The 12,482-nt window shown below is 42.5% G+C and overlaps 1 protein-coding gene across 1 annotated transcript; it reads right to left on the bottom strand.

Moving 5' to 3' along the window:
• Positions 1 to 3,378: 3,378 nt before the first annotated feature.
• On the bottom strand, positions 3,379 to 7,539 carry LOC130745241 (uncharacterized). The gene has a single exon (XM_057597439.1). It carries the CDS (start codon positions 7,537 to 7,539, stop codon positions 3,379 to 3,381), a length of 4,161 nt encoding a protein of 1,386 aa, XP_057453422.1.
• Positions 7,540 to 12,482: the final 4,943 nt, after the last annotated feature.

Genomic DNA, 12,482 nt, shown 5'->3' with positions numbered 1-12,482 from the left:
CTCTTTAAGAGTATATACCATGCAATTATAAGCCCTTGCGTGATCAGTCCAAAACCTCTCGAAGTTAAAGTTGTCAGGAAACTTATAATCCTGCAACATAAACAACTACAAGTTGGCTACTGAAGCGTGCACATAAAGGGATGGAACCAGTTAAACACAAGGGACAATCGATTTGCATGAGTTTTTTTTAATAAAAATAGTATTAAAATTATATTATACTTGTTCCACTTAATTTTTTTATCATCATCCCCAATTACACATTATTTATTTTGCTCAATATATTATATTTTTCGAATCCACCTATTTTTCATTGTTTTTTTTCTTGCTCTTTCTCAACATACATGTGGGGAAAACATTCTATTATATGAATGTAATACTCACCAAATATTTTTTTGGGAGACCCAAATTGATAGTGAGCTGCTCTAGTTTAGGGCAACTATTAAGTAAGAACGTGATTCCTAAAAACTCGATTTGATCCAAGGAGGTCATCATTATCAAACTTTTCACATTTGTTCTACATGGCATTCGGAGCAGACAGTTTTCAGTGGAAACAACCTTTACATATCAAATTAATAAAAAATGTTAAACTATGAGTATATATAATTTTCTTATTACTTTCTATAGTAAAGCTAAACTGTAAAGCAACAATATAATAGAAAACAAAGAGAAAAACATACCTGAAAGGAAGTAATTGCTTACAGTTAAAGTACTACCGCTAGAGATATATTCCACTAGTTTGTAGAGAAATAGAGCATGTCCTTTGTATTCAATGTAAAAGTCGGAAATTTCCTCTTCCAGCACAAGGGAACGTATGTCCATGACTAAAAAGTTATTATTCAACCCGGAATAATAGAAATATCTTAAGTTTGGTGCATTGACTATAAAATAACGGCTATTAGATCTAAACATGCATCTGTCCACAACCAACTTTCTCAATCTTACGTTCTCCTCCCGTAAATCAAAGTCATCTGAATTTCAACACCTCTTAAGACTTAAACTCTCAAGTGCCTCACAATTCGAAAATAAGGTCTTAATAGTAATGAGTCTTACTTCCATCCAACCCAAAGAAATTTCCTTGAGTGCATGAAAGTTAAGTAACTCAGCCTCAACAAATCTGCATGAAAACAACTTCAAAGATTCAAGGCAAATGTGGCCATAAACATGTGCTGGCAATTCAAACAAGGCATCATGCTCAATATAATTAGTAGTAGAATAACAATCCAATGTTGGATCAGAAAAGTCCAACTCCAACTCCTTCACCCCATGTTTTGTGGCAAAGGAAATGCACTCCGTCACAACTCTCTAGCTTTTCCAGGAAATGAGAATCTCAAAGAGAACTTATCCACAACAGTTTTTGTGTGATTAGCAATCCAAAGCAACATAAACTCCAGAAAAGCCTTTCTTTGGGCTTGTCTGGTTTGATAAGTTTGACCATCTTTTACAAAAGACATTTCATCAAATTCGATGTTGGATGTATTCTTAAAAACATATATCCAACTTTTAATTAGAAATGATTGAGGTTCTTACTACTTCTTTGAAGGGTATCAAGGAAACAATGGTGGAGAGCAAAGAGTGACACAAGTAGCTAAACTTGTCTGTGCTAGGGGCCATGGATATGGTATTGGAATTGCAAACTACAAGTCTATGTTATTGAAGAATGAAGATGAACATAATGTAATAGCAACCTTTTATATATATTTAAAATTGACTTGAGTTTTATTTTAATAAATGTAGTCACGCGTCCTTAAAAGTACTTTTTAATATATTTGTAAAATAGACTTGAAAATTTAATTATGAGTCAAAGTCAAAATATTAAAATATTATTTTATTAAAATATTTAATAATAATTAAAATAATTACGATTTGTTAGAAAATACTCAAATATAATTATGATTCGACTATTTCTATTATATCATAACATAGTCAACTATACTGTATTTTCTTTTATTAATCATATTTATGTGGAAGATTCATGAGATAATTCATTAAAATATAATATTTTACTAAAATATTAAATAATACTAAAAATAATTATGATTTGTTAGAAAATAATCAAATATAATTATGATTTGACTATTTCTATTATATCATAATAATATAGTCAACTATACTAAATTTTATATTTATTAATCATATTTATGTGGAATATTAATGAGATAATAAAATTCATTATTATGATTATTTGATTATATGACTATATAAGTTTTTTTTGAATTATATTCTACAAATCATAAATAATCAAATATATTTGTGATCAAATAATTGACTTGACTTGACAATCAAATAAAATAATTTATTATTATTTATTAGAAATTAAAATCCATTTATTTAAAGATGAAATTTACCAATTATGTTTTGACTAAATTCTGAATTGTTTTTTAATACTTCGGAAAATTAACAACAAACTAAGGAGCAACAAAACAATCTCTCATAAGGAGAATCTCTAACTCTAAAGTAGCTCCTCCGAGCCAACCAATCCGCACGTTGATTGCACTCTCTATTAATACCAGCAAGAACCATGTTTATATCATTAAATTATAAAATATAGTATTTTTGACTTGATGAATAACTATTTCTATTATATCATAATATAGTCAACTATACTATATTTTATATTTGTTAATAATATTTATGTGGAAGATTAAAGAGATAATAAAATTCATTAATTGTGATTATTTGATTATATGATTATATAAGTTATCTTTAAATTATTTTCTAACAAATCATAAATAATCAAATATAATTATGATACGTTCAAAATATATATATATATATATATATATACAATTATGATGAAATAATTTACTTGACTTGACAATCAAATAAAATAATTAATTATTATTTGTTAAAAATTAATTTAAAGATGAACTTCACTAATTATGATTTGACTTAAATTTTGAAATTCATTAATCATATTTATATCACCAAATCATAAAATAGTCTTACAAAGACAAGAACCAATTTCATGATTAACCCATTATAAAATATAGTATAGTTGACTTGACAAATAATTAATGAGATAGCTTACAACTTTAGTGAAAAGAATTAAATTAGTTAGAAAATATTTATATAATTTTAGTGAAAAGAATTAAATTGGTTAGAAAATAATATATATTTCTCTTCTCTCTCTTATTCAATGTTAAATTATTTGCCTTTAATGTTTCATGTATATTCTATTTCTACGTGAGTAATGTTTTATGCTTCTTCGTTTTTTGAAAAAAAAAAAAAAAGAACTAAGATCTAAGTACTGTATTACTTTCTTTCAGTATATTACTTTACGAAAAGTTCTTATATTACGAAAATATTAAAAAGAAGACTGATCATATTTTTTTCTTATTTTTTTTTGTTACAAGGAGGGTTTAAGCCCGAAAAAAGAAACTACACACGAGTAGACCTGGGGAAAGAAACCCCTGAAACATCAGCCAGAAGCAGCGACGAACAGTTAGGGGGAGCCCTCTCAATTACATGAATCCCAAGAGTTAAATCATGAGCCATATTAGCTAGGCAGTCAGCAACTTGATTGGCCTCCCGCCTCACATGAACAACTCTAACCTCCCACGCTCTCTCCATCCAAGCTCGAATTTGCCCCACAAGACCACCATAGGGATGCCACGGGTCACACCCAAGGGTGACAAGCTGAACTGCAACACTGGAATCACTCTCAATAATTACTTTGGGGAAACTCCTGCGCCAAGCAAGCGAAATAGCAGAGAAGATACCCCAAAGCTCCGCCCATAAAACATTGGAAGAACCAAGATTCCTGCAGAAACCAAGCTTCCACTGACCAAACTCATCCCTGAAAACCCCGCCACTGGTTGCCAAGCCCGGAGAGCCACGCACTGAACCATCCGTGTTACATTTAATCCACTGGGGTGGAGGGGGTGCCCAACGGATTTGCTGCACAGTGTAGTTACGACTACCAGCTACAGTAGAGGAACGAACAGTCGAAACGCTATGAGAGTGCTCCAGTTGAAGTCTCAAGGCTGAAGTGAAAACATGGTGTAGGTCAAAAGTGATTCCCTGGAAAACAAACTTAGAGCGCCACGACCAGATCGACCAAAGAAGAAGCCCAAAGTTAAGGAATATCCCACTCGATAGTGGCTGCAGCGAATCATTCTGGAGATTATTCAGCAACCATGGTCGAAAGTCACACTCAAAGAAGGAAGCCTGCATAGAAGGACGAACATGCTGCTGCCATAAAGGTCGCACTCTGCAACAGTCACGAAACAAATGGAGCGTAGTCTCCGGCTCCTCTTGGCACAGCGGACACAGCGCATCCTCAGTCAAGTGGCTCTGCCATCTCCTATTGTTCACCCATATCCCATTATTCAAGGTTCGCCATAAGAAATTCGATACTTTGAAAGGCCCATCCCACTTCCACACACGACTCCAAGGGAGACTAACATCCCCTGCATCAGACCTTGCCCTTGCTTCGTAGGCGGACTTAGAAGAGAACAAACCATTGCTAGTTAGTCCCCATACAATCCTATCCTGGCCGACTACATCTGAAGGAGGAGACATTGCCAAAATCTCAGCAAAGTTATGAGCAGGAATAAGGTGTTGGAAATCTGCTACACGCCACTGTAGCCTACTATGATCAAAATAATCTGCCACGGATCTATGCAGATCAGGAAATGCAATAGGAGCCATTGCTACGTCACCCAAAATAACACCCGAGAGTAACCACCTGTCAGTCCAGAAGCTTACTTCACTACCAATCCCCACGCGCCAGCGAAGATGAAGATTCAGCTCCTCCCAAGTCTTCCGAATGGCGCGCCAGATATGAGATTCATTGTGCTTCTTCTGGACAACAGGCAAAGGAGCAGAACCACAAGCATATTTATCCCTCAAAACCCTAGCCCACAGTGCATCCGGTTTAGAGATTAAGCCCCACCCCATCTTCATAACAAGCGAACGGTTGAAGTCATGCATGTGGCGGAGACCCAGGCCCCCTTCTTGCTTAGGCCGACACAGCTTAGACCAAGCCACAGGATGAGAAGATCTATTTCCTTCCGCTGATCCCCATATAAAATCACGCTGAATTTTCTCTAGTTTATTACAAACAGCTTTGGGGAGGAGGTCTGTTTGCATGCAGTAAGTAGGTAGGGCAGCAATGACTGACTTAGTTAAAGTAACCCTCCCTGCAAAATTAAGAACATGTGTACGCCAAGAGGAAAGCCTGCGTTGAGTTATGTCCAAGATATACTGGTAGTTGGTAGCAGTCACACGCTTATGGACTAGGGGAACACCTAGATAGCGTCCCAGGTCAGAAGTCAATGCAACACCAGCAACATGACTAAGTTGAGAAGCCACATGTGTGCCAACATTCGAAGAGATCATCATCCTTGTCTTTGCAATGCTAACCTTCATCCCAGAGGCGGAGCAAAAGTCTCCCAAGCAAGTCATGACCGTCTCCATCTGTTCCATAGATGCTTCACCAAATAGTAAAAGATCATCTGCAAAAAATAAGTGGGAAATTGGCGGACCATTCCTAGAAAGCCTAACAGGCTTCCAACCTCCATCAGTGATAGCATCATTGATTTTATGAGCAAGTCGCTCCATACACAGAACAAATAGGTACGGAGAGAGTGGATCTCCTTGCCGAAGACCTCTATGGGGAATAAAAGAATCTGTTCTATCCCCATTAAAGCACACCTGATACCTGCAAGAAGACACACATTGCATAATAAGAGAGCACATGTGATCATCTAACCCAATAAGCTTCAAGGTATCAAGGAGAAAGGACCAGCTCAATCTATCATACGCCTTCTCTAGATCCACTTTCATAGCCATCCACCCCTTAGCTCCCTTCCTAGATCGCATGGAATGGAAAACCTCCTGAGCAATAATTATGTTGTCAGAACTGTGTCTCCCAGGAACAAAACTGCACTGGTTAGGAGAGACCAAGTCCCCCATAGCTGATCTCAACCTATTAGTAATAACTTTAGTAATCGTCTTGTAAATCACATTACACAGAGAGATGGGCCTATAATGTGTAATTCTCTCCGGACTATCTATCTTAGGTATCAGAACAATCAAGGTCTCATTCACCTGGCTGATACGAGAAGGGTCCGCAAAACACCGCATGACAAAATCAACTGTTGAGTCACCCACAGTATGCCATTGAGAGTGAAAAAAGATAGGTTGAAACCCATCTGGGCCCGGGGCTTTGAGAGGACCCATGCTGAACACTGCATCCTTAATCTCACTAGCATCAAACTCTGCTTGGAAGTGATTCAGAAAAGCTGCAGGGAGGGGAGAAAAGGACGTAGAACAAGTAAGACTCCCTCCACCACCCTCATCCATGTAGCTATCCCTGAAAAAAACAAAGGCAAGCTCCTTAAGAGCATTATAATCAGTGATTAGATCACCATCCTGATTCAAAAGAGCCTCAATTTTGTTCCTCTTTCTACGAACCAGAGTTGCTGTATGGAAAAAGGAAGTGTTCCGATCTCCAAATTGGAGCCATAAACACCTCGATTTCTGCATCCAAAGGAGCTCCTCCTGAACCAAGACGGCGTTATACTCCTTCCAAAGAGACCTCTGAAGGGTATCAAGGCCCCTATCAAAAGCCATGCTAAGCCTCTGATTAATCCCCTCAAGCCTCCTAATCAACCGCCTCTTTCTTTTGAGAATATTGCCAAACACCTCCTGGTTCCAAACAAGCACATCCTCACGGAAGCCATTAGAAGAATGAAGCCAGTCGTCACCTCGCTGCCAAGACTCCTCCACCACCCGGGGGAAATCATCATGAGTTAACCAGCTAGCCAGAAACCTGAACGGGCGCACAAAGTGACGCTGCTCCACAATGCCTGAAGATGCCATAAGAATAGGCTTATGATCAGACTTCAACTGAGGGAGATGAAGAATGACCGCCTCTGGAAAGTAGTGCATCCAAAGGGTATTACAGACACCTCTATCGATCCTCTCCCTCACACCCCTCCCCTCCCAGGTGAAGGGTGGGCCCTTAAAACCCATATCAAAAAGGCCACAAGCTGTGAGACAAGACTGGAATCGCTGCATAGAAGGAAGATTCAACGCACCTCCCCCCGCCTTGTCACTCGCCTCTAAGTACGCATTAAAATCACCTAACACCATCCAAGGAGCATCATGATTAGGAAGAAGACTCGGAAGAGCCTCCCACAACTCCGCTCTCAAAGAAGCTTGGGGGCTCCCATAGACAAAGGTGACGAAGGCCGCATGAGACGTACCAATAATTCTAACCTTGGTATGGACAAACTGACGATGAGAACGCAACACATGAATGTCTAAGATGGAAGTATCCCAAAGAATCCAAATGCCTCCAGAAAACCCAACTGCATCCTCCACATGGACCCCCTGGAACTCCAAGCTCCTGATAATAGACAAAGCTCTGGGCCCACTAATCCGTGGCTCCAAAACCGCAAGACAAGACACCGAATGACGATGCACAAGGTCCCTAAGCATGAGGGACACACCTCTAGCTGCCGCACCTCTAATATTCCAACTAACTATATTCATAAAAACCATAACCGGAGGTGGACAGAAAAACCGCAACATTAAGTTGCTCTCTTAGAGGCACCAGGAGATAAACTCCGCTCCCTCTCCCGCTGCAGTGGTTCACAAATTTTCACTCCCTTAGCCAAAGGAGATTTCTTCTGAAAGTTATCCTGGTGAAGAATACCCCCCAAAATAATTGGTTGATTATTAGTGCGCCTTCCACCTTTAGCATCTGTAGCCAAACCTTTGCCACGCGCCATTTTCTTAGTATTACGGACACTACGTCCCTCCTCTTTTTCATTACCAGAAGGCTGGCCCACATTACTTGCACCATGGGGCCCACTCGGCACCTGCTTCCCAATCATTGGCCTAGACGACTCATTCGATGTAGGGACCACAGGAGCATCCGTAACCGCTGCAGTAATTGTCTCAACAGCCATCCCATCAGCTAGAGTCGTTTGACCAGAGGGAATATGTTCCCCATTAACCGATGCAACAATAGTTTGGTTTGAATTTTTCAAATTTTGAGGAGAAGTCAACGGGCCCACTCCCCCTTGGTCCACGTTGATAATTGATGCATGATTGCTACCCGCAGACATCAATTGGTCAACCATGGGAATATCCTCATTAATTAGCACATTAAATTGCGAGCCCAAATTACGGCTCTGATTTGGCATTTTCTTCACTTGCATACCTCCGATCTTCTTCTCCGGTCGGCGCCGCCGTTTAGCCAACATCCAGTCACCAAAGGGCTGGTCATGCAGCGCCGGATTAGCTTTTTCCTGCCCCTCACTCATGGCAACGACAGCAGTAGAGGCTTGTGCACTCAGTAACGGACATCCATCAACTTTGTGGCCAAAGCGCCCACAATGAAAGCAAATAAGATTAAGACCCTCATACTCAACGCCATACATCTGGTCATGAAAGGAGAACTTCGCCACTAGAGCTTTACGAAGATCAACCTCAACACAAAGCCTTGCAAACTGGCCTCGCTCAGTCCCCTTCACGGCTAAGATGTCCTCCTTCGACCGTCGCAGCGTTAGCTCATCAATTTTCACCATTCTCCCTAGCGATTTCCCAATTCTCCACAAAAAGTGCTTCCCATAGTACTCAATTGGGAAGTCCGGTATACGAACCCAAACCGCAACCTTCCCCAATTCAGTATCCGCAGCCCTGAATTCAGGTTTCCATTGCTGAATGACTAGGTAATGACCCAATATCATCCATGGACCTCCATCAAAGACATGGTTATAGTCCTCTGAGTTGCTAAATCTGACCACGAAATAATCATGGCTCAAATCAATGACTTCCATCTCCCCCGTAGGCTGCCACATGCGAGCAAGTCTACCCTTGAGGAAGCCTAGACCCACCTTCTTCCCCACCAGTTTCACAATGACAGATTTCCTCCATTGATCACGAGCTTCCTTGATCTCTTGGCGGGTAACTGGTATAACAGGGCACAGAGGGTCAACGTCTCTCCCCTCTTGCTCACCACCTACACCGTCGTCCTCCTGTTCAGTGTCATTCTCCATATCAGACCCTTCATAATCAACAGAGTCTGCATCTTCCTCCACCTCCTCTCTTCCATTGATACCTGACACAATATCCTTGTAGGAAAGATGAGCTCTTCCTGGAACCACGCCCCCTGTAGTCCCTTTCGCCTTGAAGGTACTCCGCCGGAGAAGATCTAGTTCCTCCGGTGAAGTTTCACCACCGCTAGCCGACCCAGCAACCCCAGCGCCGCCGCTAGCCAACCCCGTAACCCTAGCAGCGCTCATCTTATTGAATACGAGCATATCATATATTTTTTTCTCAATACACTTTTTTGGTGCTTCGGACGTTGAAATTTATTTTTCGTCTAAAATAGTTTCTCATTCCTTATGTCACCAAAAAAAGTTTAACATATATGCTAAGATGATAAAAAAGTTTAACATGCTAAGATGATAAGTTTAACATTCCTTATGTCACCAAAAAAAAAAGTTATAACTGTCCCACTCATCTTATTTTTAACTAACATGGAAAGATGAATTTCAGAAAAAAAGAATTAACATGGTAAGATGATAAATGAAATCTATTTATATTTGATTTAAGTTGTTCTATCCAAGAACATAGAAGTGAGGTATGATACCTAGGGTGAAGGGATTACAATGTGAGCATTTAGTGAGAGAGAGCGTGTAACCGCTTAGAAAGAGAATGTAACTGAATTTCAAGTTTGTTATTTCTCAAATGAGCTAAGAGTCCTCTACAATTGGTAACCGCCCCCTATTTATAGGCTTGGAGTTGGGCCTATCGCTCCTAATCGTCCTTAATGGGCTAGTTGGGCCCCTCAGGGGAGGCCCAAACTTCTTGGTTCACTCACCGCCCTGAGGCAAGCGCCCCTGGACGAGGGCCTCCGGGGTCTCGCCCAGTCCACAAGACACCGAGTTCGAAGTATGAGAGCTGAAAGTGTCTTAAATCAAAACTAGCTAATGCCAAAGCCTAGTGATCAAGAATGATTGCCAACATGGCATAGCAAGTAAAGCTAAAGCTAATTTCTGACTCTCTTCACGAGCTTCCCCGAGTCCACAGGTAGGCTTGTGGCGACAGTGCTTGGCCCTCTCGCCAAGCCCCAGCTGTGATCGCCGAGAATCATGGTTGCTTGAAGCGTGTAGGCCACATGTAACGTACTGAAGAAATGCAAAGGTCAACGAATCTGCAGAATCTCAACCGCTGCCCTCGAAACGTCCCCTCAAATCATGATAAAGCCTGCTAATTTGAATTTCAAACCAATCGGCTTCAGCCGTTGTAACTTCCCTTTTAATGAGTCGTTCCCACTTCCCTAAAATCCATCAACCACAATCATTTTCCTGCCATCATGCTGCATGATTCTCCACCTTCTCCCCACGTCCATCAGCAACCACCCATAGAATTCATCCACGCGTCTCCCCTCAACAGTTACCCCCTCCCTATAAGGACGTTACTACCTCATCGTTCGCTTCTTTTGCAACCCCAACTCCTAGCCACCCTTTTTGAACACAAAAGCCCTTCGACAAATTACTACTCCGGCACCGACGGCGCTCTTCTCGCTGCCCCTCTTTCCGGTGAGTCTCTAGAACCTCAAAGTTACTTTCATTTCTTCCATTTTACCCCAAACCTTGCGCTTTTCCCCCATGGCATTAAGACGTCGAGCCAGGAACTCCTCCCGCGGCGCTACCGTCGCCACCCCTCTGCGGTATGTTCCTCCAGCCGACCTTCCCCCTCCTGGGGGAGTCCCTCTTGACAAGAAGGACACTACCACTTTCCGACTTAAGACCTGGGAGTCCTTACCACCCTCCGCCCTAAAGGGCCTTCCGGCCGGAACAATTCTTAACCAACCGTCCTACTTCGAGCAGTGGAAATCAGTTTGCGACCTCTCTTCGAGGTCCGGTGAGTTTTGCCACGAGAAGCCCCTCGACAACATTCTTCACTACGGCAGCTGCTCGGCCTCCGAGCGTCCTTGGCTTCGCCGCCCTTACCATGATGTGAGCGACTTTCATTTTTTCTATGTGCATGAGTACATGTTTACCAGTTTGTGGATCCGGTTTCCTTTTCCCCCTTCATTTGCTCTGTGCTGCGCAGCGTCAACGTCACCCCATCCCAACTTCATCCTAACAACTGGGCCTTCCTGCGGTGCTTCGAAATTCTTTGTGACGCAATCCAGCAAGAGCCAGAGCCCTCTCCTTTCTTTTATTTCTATGGTGTGGTCACCCAGCCATCACCCCCTCGCAGTTGGGTCTCCTTCGAGGCCAGACCCAACCGCCAACGCTTCAACCCCCTTTAGGCTACCGTTACGGACGACCTCTCATGTGGGTATTTCAAAATCGTGGTGTCCCACGAATAACCCAAAATCTTCACTTTAAGGGACAACACCACCCGCTTCCCGTTGTACTGGACCAAAGAGGCGTCCCAGATAGTCGACCCGCCCAAGGGTTCTCTAACCCCCGAAGACAGGATTATTATCAGCTTCCTGGCCAGACTTTCGGTCCTAGACTGCGCTCATGTGATCGGTAAAGCTAGGATTTCACCAACTCCCGCATACTTAGGTTTCCCGACCTTCCCTCGATTTATTCCTTATCCCTTGCTCATTTTACTCTCTTCAATTCTACTGATTTTCCTTTGTTGTTATTTAATTCAGGGAAAATGAATTTTACCAGTGCAGACCTCTTGGCTGCCTTTGAGAAGAAGAAGAATGTCCCATTTCCCCCTTGTGTTAACTTGAAAGGTGACAAAACACCCTCCCCGTCCCATTTAGAGGGTGAGGTCAAGAAACGGGCGCCCCAGAGCCCTGGCAAAGAGGCCTCTCAACCGCCTCCCAAGAGGCAACACAACTCAGCACCGTTTCTCCTTCTGGCGAGGGGAATGTCCCGACCACCGCCTCTAGCGAGCTCGGTGGACCTTCCAAGACGACTCTAGTTCCTTCGTATGATGTACGGGGAAAGCCTGTTAACAGTGCCTTCCCTAACGGAACTGCTGCCCCGTTGCACGCCGGGCAAAGCTCAAACCCACGCGTAAGTTCAACGCAGTCGCCGCCTCCAGCTCACAAGTCACTCCAACCCTCGGTTTCCGGGAATCCGGGGATGCCAATTACCCTCTCCTTCACACCGGCGCAAGCCGTGAGGATGGATGAGGTGATTCAAAGGCAGGGCTTAGAAAGAGTGTCCGAGGGCGCCCTGGCGACACTGCTCCACGCCTTTCATCGCTACAAGTGGGACACCAAAGATTCTGAAGTTTTACGGCAAGAGGTGGCCTGCCTTCCCGCTCTCAACTCTAAATCTGCTGAGGAGCGTAAGGTGCTCCTTGCCAAGCTAGCTTCCCAAGAGGCCGCCTTGGTTGAGCAAATCAAACGGTCCGAGGTTAGCCTGGAGTCCAGAGACAAAAAGATCTTGGAACTGGAGAACATGTTGGAGAAGTGCAAACATGAAGGTCAACTGGAGTCCGATTCAAAGGAGAATTTGCTCGCCTCCAAAGACCAAACCATTTCTTCC

Source organism: Lotus japonicus, chromosome 1, assembly GCF_012489685.1.
Source record: "Lotus japonicus ecotype B-129 chromosome 1, LjGifu_v1.2".
In the NCBI taxonomy this organism is placed as follows: domain Eukaryota; kingdom Viridiplantae; phylum Streptophyta; class Magnoliopsida; order Fabales; family Fabaceae; genus Lotus; species Lotus japonicus.
This window is presented reverse-complemented; position numbering and strand designations above follow the sequence as displayed.